Raw genomic sequence first — 19,996 nt, 5'->3', positions numbered from 1 at the left:
CATGTAGCTGGAGTCCTTGGCAGTTTAGAAGAAAGCTCTGGGCACATACTGCCTGAGATGGCCCATAGAGATCAGTTCAATCTCCACTACAGAAGGAAATCAATGAATCATTTACAACATACACAGAAAAGAGAAGGAAGTTTAGAAGGGGACACAGAGGAAAAGGGCAGTGATAGAACTACCATGTGAAATTTGAAATATACTAAAAAAAAAAAATCAAGCTATGTTTCCTCAATAGGCATAGTTTTATATGCAGTTCTTTTTTTCCTGCTCTTTGGATGTGGAAATGCTCTTGTTTGTCAATTTCATAATAATAAAGTGGAAAAAATATAAACCTCTAGCCTAGAGTATTATAATAGCTTCCTATATGGTCTCCTTGACTCCAGTCTCTGCTTTCTCTATATATCACTTTGACACTGCTACCAAAGCAATCTTCCTAATGCACAAATCTGATCAAATTAATTCCCTGTTCAAGTATCTTCAGTACATCCATATTGCTGGCTAGGTAAAATGCAAATTCTTCCAATGCAAAATAACTTTAAAATGCACAAAATATCTGGGAGATAACAGAATACATGTAGGATTTATATGTAAAAGAGGCCCTAAAGCCCCTAGGAGACTTTGGCTGGCTACATCTGCATATGGAAAGCCCAGGAATGTGGTTTTTAAAAATGAGGAGATAATGACTTTGCCCCCTTGGGTTCAACTTGCTTTTCCTCACTCCATCATCTACATGGGAGAATAAAAGGGGCTTAGGATACAAAAAATGGAGAACCTAAAACCTCAGAGCTGGTTAGTATTTAGGAGGAAGATAGCCAATAGCTGATTTATAATCTAGCCTTTACCAATTAAAAGTGGGAAGTATATGTATAGTGGGGGAAAGGGGAGAATCCTTTAATCTGCTTAATGAGGTCAATCCCATGGAACTGGGCACGTGCTCTGGCTCCATGGAGATGCTTACCGGACTGTTACTTATAGACAGGGGCTTCCACTTTACTGAGATGACACAATGATTTGTGACTGGTCTTTATGTGTCCCTATGACTGAGGCTTGTGTTAAAGGGGAACATTCAGCACCAGAGGTGATGAACTTTTACAGAATAATATTGAGAAGGATGGAGGGAAGAGGGGAGAGGAGATTTTTCTTTTCTCCTAGAGGCCCAGCAACCATGACATCTTTACCTAGAGTATGTGGAATGGAAAATAATGTATTTGATAAAGCCTGAGATGGAACCTAAAGTCTCTGGCTGTCTCTTCTGTTTTACATTTCTTTCCCAAAAGGTAATCTTATAAATTCAAGAGGGTGGAGTTCCTAAATTGGTTATCACTGACCAGCAGGTAATGCTTCCAGTAACTTTGTCACTTGTGGGGGAAGATGACTCACTGACAGGGTCCTATTGAACATCGAAGTCCTAAAGAGCCATGCCTGGCTAACCAGAGATCCAGATTTTATGGACTGCTCGCTCCCACAGTGCAGATCTGAGGTGAATGTGAAATATCTCTTCTTCAGTCCCATGAAATTGTCTCCATCACCCAACAGATGAGCACAACAGATAATGTCTTATTTGTTAAAAGTGTTCTGATAAGCCCTTTCTGTTTTAAATATAACATGCCCAGAGTGCCTGGGATGACATCTCCCCTACATGGAGAAGCTGAGGGGACCACTGTGTGGGGAGTCGTGATAACGTGGGCCTCGGAGAGATTGGGGAATATGTGTGGATATTCTATAACTGATTCTGGTCTGCAATCCACATGGTTAAGAGGAACCTTTTTTGATTGACTCTGTAGCCAGAACTAGGAGCATCTTCAAAATAGCTGAGCCCAATCTAGGGACACCTCTTTTAATCATTCTCACTTTCAGTTTATTCTGGTGTTATGCCAGCTGCTGTCATAGCATCTGGTGCCACTAAGAGATGATGCTGGACACATAGGGGTCTTGGAGACTCCTTCCGTCTGGGGCAGCTAGGTAGCACAATGGACAGAGCACCAGCTCTGGACTCAGGAGGATCTGACTTCAAATCCAGTCTCAGACCAGACACTTGACACTTACTAGCTGTGTGACCCTGGGCAAGTCACTTAACCCCATTGCCTAGCAAAAACAAACCCCTCCCCCCAAAAAAGAGAGACTCCTCCCCTCTGAGACCATGTGACCCTGTGCCTAAAATGCACTCCCTTATCAACACTACCTCCTTGGAATTCTGGCTTTCCTTCAAGACTTAGCTAAACTATGGCCTTCTTCATGAAGCCTTTCCTGGTCCCTCTATTCCCTCCCAGTGGCTAAGGTATCCCTTTTAAAAACTACCTGGCATTCATTTTGTATATGTTCTATATATAAACTTATATGTATGTATTCACATTGTCTTCTCCATTACAAATGTAAGCTCCTTAAGGGGAGGTACTATTTTTTTTTATTTTTTTTGCCTTTTTGGTGAGGCAATTTGGTTTAAGTGACTTGCCTAAGGTCACATAGCTAGTAAGTGTCAAGGTCACATAGCTAGTAAGTGTCAAGTGTCTGAGGCCAGATTTGAACTCAGGTCCTCCCAACTCCAAGGCTGGAGCTCTATCCACTGTGCCACCTAGCTACCCCCAAGGGGAGCTACTATTATACCTTCTCTTTATATCTCCAGGATTTAGCACAGTGTCTGGCACTTGGTAAACTTGCAATAAATGCACGTTGATTGAAAGAAAAAAAGGTAGGAAGAGACAATAGAATTTCCATGCCTCAAATCATATTGTAAACAACAATCATCAAAACTATTTGGTAGCTGATTAAAAAATATTTTAAATACAGTGTTGGAACAAAAGAGGTCTTTTACAACTATGGTCAGAGAGGGGATTACTGATTAAACAAGGGGTAGAGGGTAGTTAGTTATAAAATACAGAATTTCAGGAATATAAAATTTTTAAATTTGTGCACAAAGAAAATCAATGTAGATGGAATAAGAGACACTGTTGAGTGGGGGAAAAATCTGCATCAATCATCTCTGATAAGTCTGATATTGAAGATATATCAGAAATTAACACAAATATATAAGCCCAAGATACATTCCCGAATTGATAAGTATTCAAAGAAAATGAATAAATTTTAAAACAAGAATTGCAAACTGTCAATGACTATATGAAATATGCTCTAAAACATTAATAAGATAAATACAAATTAAAATAACTCAGGTTTCACCTAACAATCAGCAAATTGACAAAGATGACAGAAACTGGAAATGGTCAATGTTGGAGGGGCTACAGGAAGACAAGCATGCTGACACACCATTGGCAGAGCTTTGAATTGGTTCAACTGTTCTGGAAAACAATTTGGAATCATCTAAGAAAAGTATCTACACTGTTCTTACCCTTTAACCCAGCAATCCCATTACTGAATATATAACAAAAGGCCTCATTTACAGCAAAATATGCACAGCAACACTTTTTGTTGAAGCAGGCCACTGGCAACAAACTGGCTGCCCATCAGTTGAGGAGTAACTAAATACGTAGTATATGCATAGATTGGAATATTATTGTGCAGTAAAATTATTTATGTGAAAAATTCGAAGAAATATGGGAAGACTGATATAAACTGATAGAGTAAAAATAAGCAGAACCAATCAATCAGTCAATAAGCATTTATTAAGTACCTACTATGTGCCAGGCACTGTGCTAAATGCTAGGGATACAAATAAAGGGGAAAAAAACAGTCCTTGCCCTCAAGGAGCTTGCAATCTAATGAGGGAAGACAAATCACCAAAGGAGGCTGAAAAGGGAAAGAAGAGATGGAGGAGGAGAAGGTACCTGACTTGGGGGAATGGTAGAGAAGTTGGTCAGTCCCAAAGTAGTGAAGCACCCTGAGAAATGAGATGTCTGAGCTAAGCTCTCTCCATAAATAAAAGTTTAGAGTTCATGGTCCCACCCTCCAGTCAGAGGGATAGAGGGAAGTGATGAAGTAAAGTCCTAATGTTGACGGAATCTACCAGAATGAAGAAGCTATCCCAATAATGAGCTTCTTGGAGCATAGTGGAGAAGTCAATCAGAGAAGTCTCAAAGTAGTGCAGCCAGGTGAGAAATGAGAAAACAACCAGCAGAAGAACATACACAGTGACTATAATAATAGAAATAAAAAGGCACACTAAAAGGAACCTGAGTTCTAAGTCATTGTCACCAGATCAGTTGTTTCTTCTGCTTTTCTTTGTTATAAAGCAGAGTTCAGTTCTGTGGGAAAGGGTTTGGGGAGAAGTGGGGTTAGTGGAGACATAACCAAAAATTATTATAAAGTGCAAACCAAAGGCATCAATAAAACTTTTTTGAAAAATAAAACAACCAGGCATGGTGGTACACATTTGTAATCTCAGCTACTAAGGGAAACTAAGATTGGTGAATCTTTAGAGGTTGGGACTTCTGAGCTATAGTGAGCTAAGCTGATTACTTGTCTGCACTAAGTTTGTCTTCAGTATGGTGAAGCCTTGGGGACAGAGGCAACCAGGTGGCCCGAGGAGGGGCAAATCTGCCCAGGTCAGAAGTAGAGCAGGTCAAAGTTCCCATGCTGATCAGTTTAAGAGTCTTGTCTGTGAACTGCCAGTCTAGGGTGAAATGTGGATATAATATAATATAATGTAATATAATATAATAATGTAACATAATGTAACGTAATATAACATGATATATAATAAAATATAACATATTATAAGATAGAATAGAATATACAAAACATAAAATGACATATTTTTTTTAAATAAGATAGTTTATCCTAGTAATCAAGAATTCTCCAGTCTGGCTCCAGCCTATTTTCCAGCTTTGCTTGATATAAGGCATCTTAATAGATATTGCGGTCCAGCCATTCTGGACTGCTTGTCCTTGCCAATCTTCTCCTACCCTCTCCTACCTCTGCAGATTTGCATAAATTTACCCATGGCACCCCTAATGCCTCTCCTCCATCTCAACATGCTGAAAAGCCCAGCTCAAGCAGCAATGACTCAGGAGCACACTGGAAACAGCTCAGTTCTGCTTGGAAGAGCTGATTGTTACACCCTGGAAATCAGGGCTGGACTGTTCTGTTGATTGTCTCGACTTGAGAAAATGTTGGAAATTAAACATGTGGCACCATGAAACATTTACCAGCATGCTCCTGGGGAGAACCAGGTGCTGCCAACTGCCCAAGCCACCACCCAGGGGTTGGGATGCAAAAAAGGCCAAGGCCCTGCCTGACCCTAACAGGACAGGGAGGTAGAAAACCTTTGCTGGAAGAGGTTTGGGGTCTAAACTTGGGCCACTGAGCCAGGAAGGCTGGGGACCAGCACTGAGGCCCCAGTGCACTGGGGTCAGATCTTTGGGGTCAGCCCCCTGCCTCAGCCCAGAGCACAGACGGAGGCCGGTCTGGCTGGAGAGGGATGTTCGCTGCCTGGCAGGGCCCCAAGACAGCAGGTAGGCTCCTGCCCCCACCCCACCCCCACACTGGGCTCCAGGCTTCCATGCCTGCAGGGGGAGCTAGAGAGCTGCCCAGAGCTGAGGGAAGGAGAGGGGAGAGCAGCCCCCAGAGCCAGGCAGAGGACAAGATGGCCTGGGCCCTCCTGGCCCTCCTGTTGCCCCTGCTGCTACAGACTGACCACGCCTGTGAGCAGGGACGGCCAGGGGCAGAGCTGAGGGCAGCGGTGACCCCCCAGTGAAAGGGGCAGAGCTCAGGGCAGTGGTGACCCCTCAAGTGAAGGGGGCAGAGCTCAGGGCAGCGGTGACCCCCCAAGTGAAAGGGGCAGAGCTCAGGGCAGCGGTGACCCCCCAAGTGAAAGGGGCAGAGCTCAGGGCAGTGGTGACCCCTCAAGTGAAGGGGGCAGAGCTCGGGGCAGCGGTGACCCCCCAAATAAAGGGGGCAGAGCTCGGGGCAGCGGTGACCCCTCAAGTGTAGAGGGGCAGAGCTCAGGGCAGCAGTAAACCTCCCCCCAAAGTTTGAGGAGGGAAGGACTCAATTCCCAATATAAATCACACAGACAGACAGACAGACAGACACACACACACACACACACACACACACACACACACATGATTTATTGCTGAGACAAGTCTGTGGCCAATAACTTTCCCTTCTCTCCCTTGCCCCTCTGCTAGATGAACGAGATAAAGATATGTATGAAGGTAAGACTTGGGGTCCAGAAGTCTAAAATTTTGGAAAATAAAGAAACTAGCTAGATGGAGGGAGGAGAGTAAAGGGGCAGCTATCCTGGCAATGGAACAGGTATCAGGTAAGGGACATGAGGAAGTGGGATGTAGGAGTAGGAAGCTAGGGGCCTCAGAAGAAAGGGAGGCCTAGTCCTTGGTATGGGCATGACCTACTAACTAAAAACAGAGCCAGAATGTCAAGCTCTTCAGGGGGAGGTTGGCTGGGAATTAGAAAGCAGTGGGGCAGGACTGGTGGCCTGTTCTTAGGAGACCTTTACTTCCCCCCACAGTATGTGGACGTCCAAAGCTCAGACCCCGGGATTTCACTATAGAACCCCGGCGTGGACGTTGGCCATGGCAAGCTAGCCTACGGTATAAGGGCAAGCACTGGTGTGGTGCTACCCTAATCCAGCCTGAATGGATAATAACAGCTGCCAGCTGCTTCAGATTGTGAGTGATTTCTTAGGGATGGGGCTGGGGAAAAGTCAAGATGGACCCATAGGGGTCACCAATGGAGGGCCTCTGCTGACTTTAAGGCCATCGGGTATCTGCTCTCTTTCTACCAGGTCCAATAACACTGGGGATTACAGTGTGATGATTGGTTCTGTCTATGCCTACCCAACCACTCGTTTCATGCCCACATTTCTACAGCACCGAGAATATTTCCCCAGGGTAACGAAAATCTACGTTAGGCCTGACTATGTTCCTTACCAGTTTGGGGACATTGCCGTAGTAAAGCTGAGCCAACCAATCCCATACCGAAGACATATTTCACCTGTCTGCCTCCCACTAGGACCCTGGGAATTGAAATTAATCAGACAGTGCTGGATAACAGGATGGGGAAAACTCGGAGAATCTCAAGGTAAGTCTTATCTAAGGGTGTTAGGACTGTGTACTTGGATGACACCACTGAAAAGTTGGCTGCATCTCCCTCAATAGGTAGGCCAAACCCACTGCCATCGATCTGGAAGGGCCTTGGATTTCCACTGCTTGCTAGCACCAGCCATTCCCTCTTTTGCTCCCAAACGCTGCTCGGGTGACAGATCTCATTTATTTCTTTACTCTTTAGTTTATTCCCTGGACCCTAAGAGAAACTGCAAGAACAATACTTCTTAGACAAAATTTCAAAGCATCATCCCCATCCCAAGAAATCAGGGACTTTGGAGAAGGAAGTCAGTTCAAGTCAAACTGGTGTTTTGCAGACTGGTGGGAAGAGAGTCAATACATTGGAGAGAGAAGCCTCATGGAAGGAAAACTTGGGTTCAGTGGCTAACCCTAGTACTTATGTCACCATGGGCAAGTCACAACCTCTCTAAGCCTCTGTTTACTCTTCTGTAAAATGGGGATAATTATTCCTAGAGTACCTACCTCATAGGGGGATAATACCAGCAGTAACTATACGATGTGATTGATGCTCAAGTGAGACAACGAATTCATGTTCGTATAATGTTTTAAGGTTTGTAAAGAATGTTATATGAATTTTCTCATTCGATCCTTACACCAGCCCTGTGAGGTAGGTGCTATTAGGATGCCCACTTTACAGATGAAAATAACTGAGGCTCAGAGAGAGATTAAGTGATTTTCCCAGTCACACAGCAAATAAGTGGCAACATGGTATAATGGGTAGAGTGTTGGACTTGAAGTCAGAAAGACCTGGATTCGAATCTTGTCTCAGCCACTTGTTAGCCATGTGATCTTGGGCAAGTCACCTAACTTCTCAGGGCCTCAGTTTCCTCATTTGTAAAAATAAGGGGGTTGTATTCAGTTACCTATAAGTTCTCTTTCAACTCTAAATCTAGAATCAGGATTGTCAAAGGCAGGTGTGCCTTTAAACATACCTGAACCTTTTTCTTCTGGATTCAGTCGAGCACTTTGGCATTACATCAGGACAGTTCTCTATAGTGCATAGAAAGTCCTCTGCAAACTTAAAAATGGTATCCATGATTCTTATCTAGAAAGGATGCCACCTTCCAGCACTGTGCAAGATACTCAGTACAAAGAGATATAAGAAACAAGCCTTGCCACCATTAAGCTTCCACTTCACTGTGGAGACTAGATATGAACATTTGGTAGCAATATTAGGTAGGATTCCTTATACCAAAAGTGGCTTAGAATAGAAGGGATATCAGCAGTAAATTCTAAGGAGAGAGATCACCCTGTGCAGAGCTATAGAAGGGATTGGACTGAAGCCGCAATTCCCAAGATAGAGAGATGGAGAGGTGGCAAAGTGGGCACAGTATGAGCAAAGGTGGGCCAAGAAGCATAGGGACAGTGAGTAGATGGACTTGACATATTGGAGCAGAGGAATGGAAAGGTGGAATGGAAGCTGACTGAGAAGGGTCTTGAATGCCAGGATGTGGCATGCAGACTTCTATTCTGTGATTTCACTGCTTTGTCTGTGATATTCTATTCCCAGAACCTCAGGCAAACCCATACAAAAGACAAGAGCTACAAAGGAACATACTTAGTTTTGTTTTGTTTTGTTTTGTTTTCCTGGATTTAGGGGAAGTCTATAGAGGAAAGCAACATGGAAGAAGCTGGGACTCCCAGCATAAAAAAAAAATGGAAAGGTGGCTGAGTGGGTGCCACAAGAGCAGATGTGGGGAGGCCAGGAGGCATGGCTATCTAGGCCACTCTGTACTCCTTAGTGATGAGCACCAATCAAGATGGGACCATTAAGCTATACAAGAATTGACAACAGCCTGTTTGTTACTTCTCAATGTCCCTTACTTTAATACTAATGTCTTTTTGTCATGTTTCTTTAGCCCTAGAAGGTTCCATGGAACTTCGGGAGGGAAGAGTGAAAATTACTGACTTAGATAGGTGTGAAAACGTCCAAGGTCCCCTGGGACAATTCTCAGACTCTGAAACCTACCGCAATGATGAACTTTGTATACTCATGCCATTATATCCAGCTGAAAGATGTGTGGTAAGAGACAGCCCAATAAAACTCAGTCATCGCTGTTTGCCTAATGACCCCAAAGAAACCCAAGCATCCCCAGTATCCTACACTGGACCCAGGTCTTACCATCCCTAAGAATTCACACTGGACCTAAGCTTCCCTATTTCATAGACCTAGAAGTCTCACCACCACTAATTTCTTCCTCACTGGCCTTTCTTCTTTCTCCAGGGTGATCAAGGTGGCCCCCTAATATGTCGCATTCAGGATATCTATTATCAGTTTGGGATCATGAATTGGGACCGTGGCTGTATGGCAGGAATTAAGACCAAGACTTTCACCAGTGTTGCCCTCTACAGTGCCTGGGTTGAGAAAATAATCAGCAGCACCACCACCCTGAGTCCATTCAAGTTCATTCTCCTTGCCTTGCTTCTACCCCAAGCTCTTCTAGAGCTCTTCTGAGCACATTTTTAGTTTTTCCTCCTTGAGGCTTGGCAAAGTACAGCTAAGTACAGTACTTGGCTAAGACAGCCGTATTCAGGGCTCTTACCTCCTTTACTCACTTGAAAGGATATATAAGGGTCCCTATTTCCTGGGATGGGGAAACACATACCAGGTTCAGAGAAATAAGTGGTACAAGAGAAGGTAGGGATGGGGAGATTGTCAGGACCATTTGTCTTTCTGCCAAGAGGTCCTTTTGGAGAGTGGCTTACAATGGCAATAAAATGTTATTGATTTCAACATTGATTATACTGATGACAATTTCCTGGTAGGTATAGGGACAGAACTTGAGGGAATTCTCAAGCCTGAGGAGAAAGCCAGGTGTAATGGTGGGAATTTTGGGAGGGGAGTCTAAGTCAAGGCTGTGTGATGGCCAAGCAAGAGTATTGGAACTTGGGGTCTTTTACAAGGTGACCTAGGATTTCATTTAGGGAAATAGTTTCCTTCAAAAATAGTTTCAAATGGGCCTTGTTCTAGAGGCAAGAGAATTGATCTAACTGCAAAGATAAAACCCTCATGTGAGCCTTTGGCAGTGGAGTTGGAAAATACACAGGGGCAAAAATACCACATGTGTAGCTACAGGGGGTGGGGAGTAATCAAGGAGGAAGTGAGGGAGTGAGGTAGAAACTTGGTCCCTCTTCTTCCCTTTCCACCATGGAGGGATGGAAGCTTAGTAAGGACTGAGCTTTTCCCTCTTCCATTCACTTCATTCTCACCCTGCTCCAGACACAGCACGCCAGCTGTGACCTGATCCTTTTTCTTGAGAGCAAAGGTGGAAAGCTAGAAATGGCAAGGAAGATGACTATGGACACGACTATAGGACAAGGCAATATGGAAGAGATTGGACATAAGCAGGTCCTCCCAGGATAAAGAGCTGAAAAAGGGACAAAGTTGGCATAGATGAAAAGATGGGGAAGTCAGGATGCATGGCAGGTGCTAAGGACAGTGAGAAGATAGGCTTGACTGAGGTGTGAAATATGGAGAGCATTTGAAGAATTCCCCTCAGCCAGACCCTACTGATAATCTCAGCAGATCAGTGGAAGAACTAACTGCAGGAGAGCCCTGACTGGTGTACAGGAACCAAAGGTCTCCAGGGAACCGTTCAACTCAGTCTGTGCCAACTTAAACAAATACCTCTTTCCACATTGTGGCTTCTACTTCACCATTATCTGACCTTTTCTATTCTGACCATGTGATTTCTAGGCCAGCTGGGTGTCTTGGATTCAGAGATTTGCTGCACTCCAGTCCCTAATTACCTGCCACATTTATGACATCACTCTTGTCTGTAGGTACCCTGGTTCCAGTTGAGTTTCATTCGTCAATCATTTGTTATACATCTATTATGTATAAAACTCCTGGATTTTAATCCAGGTCCTTTGATTCCAAAGTTGGAGAAAGCTCTGTCCACCGTACCACTGAGCCTAAAGATTTCCCCTGTTCCCCTCAAAGTTGTTCTCCAGTAAAGGATATTCTATGTTGCTGGTGACAGTCCCAATCTACTTCCTGTCTCCCTCTCTGCGGAGACTGGGCAACAGTGGCAGCAGGGACTAATATAGGCTTAGTGGGAGTAGTCGGGGACACTTGAAAGGGCAGCTCCCATCCAGCTCTAGGATGAGCTGGGCTGAGTTTGGCAGAAGAAAGACATTAAGCTTTATTGACACTTAATATGTGGACTGATACTAATTCTCTCACTTGGTCTGTATATCAGATGGTTGATCACATGCCACCTATGGCTTGCAAAATAAATATCCTAAAGGAAGAGTTAGAATATCACAACTCAGAAGCATTTACAAAGGTGCCCTCATTCATTCCTTCACTTTCAGCATCTTGTCACCTACTACTTTATCACGAGGTTTACACTTGTGTAAACATTATAATGAAGCAATTACATTGCTCTTGTTAGAAATAGGATCATCCATGTAAGAAGTAGCTGGAGGGGAGGGGCATCCCCATCTACCCATACCTCACAATGAACCTAGATATGTCTATCTTCCCAAAACCTCCTCACTGACCTCAAGCATCTACACTTGCCCCATACCTTAGATTCAATCCAGGAATCCCCACTATGTGCCTTTCCCTAGACTTTCCATCCCTTCACCAAGGACTATGTTTTCCCATGAGCAGTCCTTTGGCCTCCTCTTATCCTCAAAGTGACTGAGGGATAGAGGTGGAAGAAGGGAGGGGTCTTAGTGTATAAGGTCAAGGATATCTGGCTCCATGATAAGATTATGAGTTGGTATTATGAAATATGATTCCCAAATACCCAAGTCTCTACCCTGACAGTATTGGATTGATTGATCTATTGGAAAGGTCCAAAAATACATTAAAGAGAATGATTCAAGCACCTCTGCCATGGGCCTCTTTGGGATCCTCTTCTTTCCCTCTCTTCTGCTGCCCCATTCTCTCTTTTCCTGGGAGTGATCTCAATGGGTATGTGGTGAGTGTGGCTGTAGCCCAGCTAAAGGGCCAAGGCTTCCTCCAAGGCTATCAGCTTTGGCAAAGATAATTTAGTTTACCTTCATGGGCTAGTGCTGTGGAGCCCAAAGCTCCTCTGGTCAGATCCTCCCTCAATGACTTCTCTGCTCAAACCCTGGAAGGCTGGAAGACACAAAGTTTTGCCTCTGCCCTCTTTAAAAGGCCCCCAAATCACCAACTATTATCAGAGACCCAGTTCCCTTTATCATAGATTTGACCCTAAGTCTACAGCCCAGAATTTCTGGTCTTCTTGGGCTCCTAAAGATTCAGGAATCCAGATGGGTAATAAGCACCTGCTCCTCAGTGAGTAGGACATTGCTGCAGTTATGTACTACATTCATTAGGTAATCCACTAAAATTCTTGTTGGGTTGCTTAGTTAAACTTTATCTGAGAACAAGTTGGATGGGATTGTGGGTGGGGAAAAGAACCAGGAGACTGGATACTGTCAAGGGAGGGCTGTCAGAAGATAAAGGGTCAAGTTAGGAGACTGAGCACCTTCAGAGAAGGGATAGGGGACCAGGAGGAAAAGAAACACAGAAAATATGATCTGTAATGGAGATTAATGTCTTTCCAATAAAATCATAGGGTGAAGCAAGGATATCCTTATTACCACTATTGTTTGGGATGGTGCTAGAAATGTTAGTTGTAACAATAGCATGAAAAAGAAATTGAGGAAAGAAGCAAAGACGAAACAAAATTATCACTTTTTTCAGGTGTGTGGAACATTGCATATATTGTCAGATTTTTTTGATGCATTGACCTGTTTTACTGGGGTTTTTCCTCTTTTTCTTTATTCTTTTTTTTTAATGTATTATTTGTCATAAGAGTTGAGTCTCTTCGAGTGGGAAAGGGAGAGATAAATAAGGAAAAGATAGAGACAAAATTTTTTAAAGAAACTTTTGGTATTAAAATGAACTGTTTTTAACCAAAAAAGGGAAAAGGGTGCTATTGCACCATTCTTGTTATAAAGGATAATTCTGTGGGAAAGGAAGGCAGGAAGGATATATTGAAATGGAAGTGATACAAAAAAGGGGGGGGCATCAATAAGGATTTAAATAAAGAAATAAAAGTCCTGGTTTCTGTTGAGGGCTTCTAATCACCCTGATTCAAAGATTCAACCCTTTCCTCTCTCCTAAGCCCTATAGTCAATCAATTACCTCTTCTACCCAGGTTTGAATCTTCACTGTGTTACTTACTCTCAGTGCGACCTCGGACAAATCATTTAAACTCCTTGGGTCTCAGTTTCCCTATCTATAAAATGAAAGGCTTGCACCAGATGACTTCTAAGGTCTCTTTCAGTTTTAATCTATTATCCCGTTGTATAGGAAGCTGGATTCGCATTCACCCCATGGAGTATGCCTAGGGGGTAGGGGAAGAGGGAATGAACCTGGCAACTTCCAGGGACCCTTGTGGCTCAACACAGAAGGGACTAGTATTTCAGGATAAAGCTACAAACCCTGAGTGACCATTTGGTTCCTCTCCCCTCTGACCCTGATGCCTATGCCTCACCATAGCAGCAGTGGGCTGAGGCATTGTGTCATTTATAAAGGAGAGGAAGTTTTTGCTCTCCTCCAGCTCTTCCTTTGACTCTTCTGAATGTGTAGCAAGTGGCGTTACCTCTCTGGGGCACCTCACCCATGCCAGCAGCATGGTGATGGGCACAAGACAGCTGATGTTGTGGTTATTTGTGCTGTTCCACCATGATCCTTCAACTTCTCACTCCTGTCCCCTTCTCTACACTCCTATGTCCAGTTCAGTACCTTATCCCCACTTGCCTGTGTAGTTGGGAAAGCGTCCTAACCATACTTCTGGCTTCCAGTCTCTCCTCACTCCAAACCATCCTCCACACAGTTGCCAAAGTGATCTTTCCAAAGCAGGCATCTGATATTGTTACCTCCATAGGCTTCAGGAAGCTGTAGGGTACCTGTGTGTGTGTGTGTGTCCTGCACTCCTTTGGACCCTTTTTTCAGAATTATGTTTTTAAATGAATGAAATTAAAATACATCAAATTACAAAGGAAATCCATTGTACTGAAATACAGTTATACTTTTTGTTTTGTTTTATTATGCAAGTTTACTGACTTCCTGGAATCTGTCCATAGATCCAAGGTTACTGGTTCCCTAATGCCAATAGGATCAGATATCAGTTCCTCAGCTTGGCATGTAAAGACTTTCCCAATCTTGCTCAAACTTACTTTCATCACCTTATTTTATATTGCCCTTCACATGCTCTACATTCCAGCCAAACTGGCTTCTTTGCTGTTGCCCAATCTCAGCTTTCCATCTCTTGCCCCCTCTGCCCTCACACTGGCCTTGTCCCATGCCTGAAATTCACTCACTCCTTAACTCCATATCCTAGAATCCCTAGCTTTCCTCGAGGTTTGGGCTCAAATTTCATGTCACTGGCCCCATCTTACAAAGTTTACAAGGTCAAAATGAACAATAAAAGGAAGGGTCTTATCCTCCCATCCTGAGCGGAGCAGTGGATTGAGGGAAGCAGCAGAAGGTCTTTTCTGAATTAGGCCTGAAAGGGCCTGTTTTAGAGGGAGGGAAGAAGGGGTAGGGGAGGCATGGAGTGTGAAGGTTGAGGCTGACAAGGGCTTTACCCAGGCAGGCCACATGCCCCCTACTTCTGCTCTGCCATCCTAATGTCTCCCACAGGGAATTAATCAGAGACCAAATCTTAATTATAGCAAGGAGAGGGATCCACTAGTTCCCCACCTGACTCTTTTCCCACTTTATCTCTGGCTTCTCTGTTTGTTTCTCTCTATATTTGTGTACCCCTCTCTCTGTTTCTTTCTCTCTGTCTCGTTATCTCTCTGTCTCTCTCTGTTTGTGTGTGTGTGTCTTTCTCTCTGTCTCTGTCTCTCTCTCTGTCTCTCTGTGTCTCTCTATCTGTCTCTGTGTCTCTCTCTGTCTCTGTCTGTCTCTGTCTGTCTCTCTGTCTCTCTCTGTCTCTGTCTATCTGTCTCTCTCTCTGTCTCTTTCTCTGTCTCTGTCTCTCTGTCTCTCTCTCTGTCTCTCTCTCTGTCTCTGTCTCTCTCTGTCTCTCTCTCTCTGTCTATCTCTCTCTCTCTGTGTGTGTCTCTCTCTCTGTCTCTCTCTCTGTCTCTCTGTCTCTGTCTCTCTCTGTCTCTGTCTCTCTCTCTCTCTTTCTCCTTTCTAAGGGGCTTCTGCTGAGGTGTGCTCTTTCTGAATTCTGTCCCAGACTGCTGTCTCTGACTCATGAAGACCCTGCCTCAGTGGGCTCCGCTAGCCCTGGCCACCACACCAGATAGACAAAGGCCATTGCGGGATGCAGTGAGGTGAGGACAGGAAGGAGGAAGGGGAAGGGACTGGGGCTTGGGTGAGGGCACTGCTCCCCCGCAGCCCTCCTCCCACAATCCCTATCCCCAACACCAGGAAGGCGCCAGCCTCCTCCACTCTGCCCCCTGGGCCCTGCTGTGGGGAGATGAGGAGAGGAAGCAGAGAAAAAAAGCCCAGGCCCCACGATCTCCAACAGCTTCCCAGCTTGGGCAGAGACTAGGAGCCTCCTGAGGGCAGGGGCCCCAAAGCTAGAAGAGCATGGGCTGGGTCAGCCTACTCCTCCTGCTGCCCCTGCTTCTGAGGGCCGGGGACAGAGTGAGGCGGAGCAGGGGGGTCTTTTGCAGGGATGGGGGGTACATACATGGGAGAGGGATGGACTATGGCCATGGGTGTATGCATGTTACAGGTGAGGTGAAGAGGGGTAGTTCAGCAGGGATGGGTCCATGGAGAGGGGTAAGTGCAGGGATGGGGTCTAGGCCAGGGGTAGGTGCATGTTACATGCATGGGGGAGGGGTGGATGAGGGCAGAGATAGAGTTCAGGCCAAGGGTAGGTGCATGTTATATGCATGGGGGAAGGGTGGATGAGGGCAGGGATGGAGTCGAGGCCAGGGAGGAGGCAATCCATAGGAGTACTAAAATGCAGAGCATCATGCTCCCTCAGAGTTCAGTCCTCCCTACCCTCTCCCTGCAGGTATTCAATGGTCTGACCTGAGTAAAGGTAAGAAATCCAGACTAGGGACCAAAAGCCCAAGTTCTCAGAGATGGAGGAAAAGATGGTCCTAAGGGAGGAAAGGAAGCAGCAAAGGCCAGGGCATCTTGATGCTCAAAATGGAGACGGAGGGGCTAGTCAGGAACCTGGAACAATCACAGACAGGATTCCTGAGTCCCTTTGCACGATCTCTTTTCCTTTTATCCAAGTCTGTGGAAAAACTCTGACTCAAGGACGAATCCTCGGGGGCCAGGAAACTACCCTAATACAGTGGCCATGGCAGGCAAGCCTGAAGTATAAGACCCACCACTGGTGCAGGGTCACCCTCATCCACTCCAGCTGGGTGATGACAGCTGCTCATTGCTTCCAACAGTGAGTGCCTGATCTAAGCAGGGTCTGGAGGGTGTGAAAGGACCCAAAGTGAACAGGGAGGTACCAGGGAGTCCTTGGACCCCTATTTCTTAAGGGTATAGTTGGATGGGGAAGCAGAGTCAACATTAGGGCCCAATCCCTAGCCCATTTACCTTCCCCTGTCTGGACCTAACCTCCACCCCTGGCCCAAACCCTCTGTTCCCCAGTCTTTTCTCAGTCCTTAGAAGGGCCCTGAGGGATTTTGGACACCTGACTTACCAACTGAGTTAAAAAAGGTCCTGGAGAAACTGTCATACAAACAGGGCTACCTTCACAAATGGGGAAGGAACTGTCTTTGGAATCTAAGTCCTTCTAACTTCCTTTCTGTCCGCCTGTCCCCTTCCTGGACCTAGTCCATTACAGAACTGGCTCAAATTCCTGGAGAAGCTTACTCTCCACTGGCTGTCCCCCCATCCCTAGGAAAGTTAAGTCATTCCCTCAACACACACACATTTGCATTTCTACTTAGAACCACTGAAGAGCCAAAAAAAAAAAGCCCTTTTTAGATGCAAAGAAATAAATCTTTAATGGTGGAATTTTTAGGCATCTTGGAATACATGTAGAGGAAAAATTCGGTGTAGGAGTCTGCCAAGTACCTCAAATGACAACAGGTCATTCCTAAATATAAGGTCACACATTCTCACCCACACTAAGAAAAACCTCAGGAGGCCCAGGATTATACTGTCTCTGACTGTTACTTAGCCTGTGTCCACACCCTCAGCGACTAGAAGCAATTCTAAGATAACAGGAACATTCACCCCCAAAACCCAAAAACTCAGCTGCCTCTGAGACAATTCTGCTTCCCTCCTTCTCCCCAGAAACGCTCACGATCCCGGGGCTTGGAAAGTTCAACTGGGCTCCCGTACAATTAAGCCACACAAATTAAGCTTTAGCTATTTGCATTCCCGACGGGTGACCGAAATCATCTTGCATCCCTTCTACTTTGGGGGGCCTCCCAAAGACATCGCTCTGGCCAAGCTGCAGTCACCAATCCGCTTCAAGAGGAGCATCCTTCCTATTTGTCTTCCAACGTCCACGACACAGTTTGAAAATGTGACCATGTGCTGGGTGACAGGTTGGGGAAGAATAAAAGAACATGAATGTAAGGATGGGTAAGAGGACAATGGGCATTTGATAAAACTATTTGCCAGGCTCTAGACACCTGGGTTGCCTGCAGCTGCCTCCCCAGGCAGCTCAACCACATAGAAGCAAAACTGCAAGCCTCAATTGTAATTGCTTATGTGTTTCCTCCCACCCTTTGTCCACATGCTCTACTTATTCCATTTCTTTTTGTCCCTAATAATGATGTGGCATTACATTTGTACAGCATTTTTACAAAGTTTACAAAGTACCCACATAGCCTTCAGTTCATTTGAGCCTGCAATAAGTAAAAGAGACAGGTATGACCCTCCCTATTTTACAGATGAGCAAACCAGAGTCCCAAAGCTTGTAAAGGCAAAGAGTCAGGACTCAAACAGAGGGCTTCTGATTCCTTCCTTAGTCCAGTGCTCTTGTCACTCCATGATGTGACCTCCCTACCACTGGAGCCCAGCAGGAACTGGAGGACAGATCAGCATAACCAAAACACGTAATTGCCAGGTTCAGCATAAGGAAGGTATGAAACAGTCAAAAAAGGAGGAGAGAGGAGGAAGCTATGCCCCAGCTGCTGTTACAAAACAGTTTTAAGAGAAGATGTCATATTTCCCCTGCATTCAGAATGAAGTCTGACTAAACTGGACTATACATAGGTCAGGAAGGGGAATGGAAACCCTCTGTAATGCCTTCTGACTCACAACAGACTACATTCTTTTGCCATTCAATTAATATTTGCTCAAGTGTTCAAAAGTTTCTGAGACACAGAAAGACTTATAAAACAAATTCTTCCTCAAGAATCTCAAAATCTCATTAGGGAGGGGAGACATAATCATGTGAAAATTTAAAAAGCAATGCCAGGCAGCGTATGATGAATACCAAGGAAGGGATACAGTCAGGAAGGACTGTAGGAGGAAGTTCCTGTGGGCTGTAGAAGCCAAGGAAATCTCCTGGAAGAGATGAGATTTGGTCTAGCCCCTGAGGAGAGGCAGAATTTTAGACAGAAAAACATCATGAGCAGAGATTGAGGAGGGGAATGTGCTCATCATGGGAGGGTTAAGGAAACAAATCTACCTGAAATAGTGACTTCATGTTGGGGAATAGCAGTAGGCTGAAATATGGATGGAAAGGTGATGTGGGACCACATTGGGATGAGCCTTAAATGGTACACTAAGAGTTTGGCCTTTATCCAAATGAATAGCTTCACTTTTTAGTTCGAAGTATTTTCAGACTGAATTCTCAGACTTTCTGAAAAACTCATATGATAAAAGGGAAGATTGAAATACACATTCTAGAACAATCTATGAATAAAGATTGATTTATTTAGTGTTTTGAATCATTTGGTCCTTTGAAATTTTTTGTTAAGGGGCACCTAGGTGGCGGAGGGGATAGAGCACCAGCCCGAGAGGCAGGAGGACCTGAGTTCAAATCTGACTTCAGACACTTACCTAGCTACGTAACATTGGGTAAGTCACTTAAACCCATTGCATAGCCAAAAAAAAAAAAAACTTGTTAACATCAATGAAGGTCTTACCATCCAGATCCTAGGCACCCCACCAGAGAGTCACCTGCCTTGATATTGCCCTCCTTCATCACTGACCCGAACTATGAACTTTCCTGTACCCAATCTCTAGACCCGAGAAAACCCTGGAACCTACAAGCGGTGGAATTGCCTCTCATCGATCAAAAGACCTGTGACCTGTACTATCACATAGGAACAAAACTTCCTCCTTTTATATCCAGAATATATGATGATATGATATGTGCTGGCTTTAAAGAGGGCAAGAAGGATGCCTGTCATGTAAGATGGGCCGTTGGTTGCCCTTCACTTTACATTTCTGTTAGGGTCCCTAAATTGGATACAGCAATTGCCAACTACTGACCCTCATATTCTGCCTCTCTTCACCTCTTTCCTCCACTCTAGGAAATCTCTTTTCCCATGACTACCCTTTTAGAGGGACTCACTTTCTCTATCTTCCCCCAGGGTGACTCTGGAGGCCCCTTGGCATGTGAGGTCAAAGGTATCTGGCATCAAGCAGGTATTGTGAGCTGGGGAGATGGCTGTGGTAGACCCTACAGGCCTAGTGTCTTCACCAACGTCAGTGTGCACACCGACTGGATCTTAAGGACAATTAAATCAAACACCTTCAGCTTAATGCCCTCTAAGCTTCTCTTCCTCCTCACTCTACAACTGTCCTAGCCTGCTTCCCAAGTTGTCTGCTTAACGTCTGACAAGTGTGGCCGTGACCTGAGGCCTGAGATGGGGACGACAGGGCTCTTCCAGGGCCAGGCACTTCGGTAAAGATTAATTCAGGTCTCTCGTTTGCTCCAGTCAAAGGGTGTTTGCAGCCCCCTAGGTCCTGGATTGAGAGGGATTTCATGCAAGGCACAAAGTACTGACTAGCAGGAAGAAGTGGTTGTGGAGCTAGGGAGACTGTGATGTTCTCTCTGTACTCACATATTTCT

At 44.9% G+C, this 19,996-nt stretch overlaps 2 protein-coding genes and 1 pseudogene across 2 annotated transcripts; all 3 read left to right on the top strand.

The window, feature by feature from the left end:
- The first annotated feature begins 5,539 nt into the window (after positions 1–5,539).
- Positions 5,540–9,498, top strand: LOC114041297 (serine protease 27-like). The gene is given in 9 exon segments (XM_027859676.1): positions 5,540–5,597; positions 6,087–6,113; positions 6,428–6,587; positions 6,704–6,809; positions 7,207–7,285; positions 7,288–7,343; positions 8,001–8,004; positions 8,903–9,066; positions 9,268–9,498. Coding segments are annotated over 9 exon segments (885 nt in total).
- A 6,078-nt stretch (positions 9,499–15,576) lies between these two features.
- On the top strand, positions 15,577–19,730 carry LOC114041296 (testisin-like). Its single transcript, XM_027859675.1, has 5 exons — positions 15,577–15,633; positions 16,203–16,399; positions 17,257–17,540; positions 19,165–19,331; positions 19,515–19,730. Exons 1-5 carry the CDS (start codon positions 15,577–15,579, stop codon positions 19,728–19,730), a joined length of 921 nt encoding a protein of 306 aa, XP_027715476.1.
- A 60-nt stretch (positions 19,731–19,790) lies between these two features.
- The window catches only part of LOC114041295, a 4,030-nt pseudogene continuing 3,824 nt past the window's right edge, over positions 19,791–19,996 (top strand).

Source organism: Vombatus ursinus, unplaced genomic scaffold (assembly GCF_900497805.2).
Source record: "Vombatus ursinus unplaced genomic scaffold, bare-nosed wombat genome assembly UNPS02014171.1, whole genome shotgun sequence".
Classification (NCBI taxonomy): domain Eukaryota; kingdom Metazoa; phylum Chordata; class Mammalia; order Diprotodontia; family Vombatidae; genus Vombatus; species Vombatus ursinus.
This window is presented reverse-complemented; position numbering and strand designations above follow the sequence as displayed.

Bases quoted from the DNA above. Each gene is read 5' to 3' on its own strand.
- LOC114041296 (XM_027859675.1), top strand. From the start codon at position 15,577: ATGGGCTGGGTCAGCCTACTCCTCCTGCTGCCCCTGCTTCTGAGGGCC. The intron at 15,634-16,202 runs GTGAGGCGGAGC...AGGATTCCTGAG, and splicing joins TTCTGAGGGCCGGGGACAGA to TCCCTTTGCACGATCTCTTT. The intron at 16,400-17,256 runs GTGAGTGCCTGA...CCTTCTCCCCAG, and splicing joins GCTGCTCATTGCTTCCAACA to AAACGCTCACGATCCCGGGG.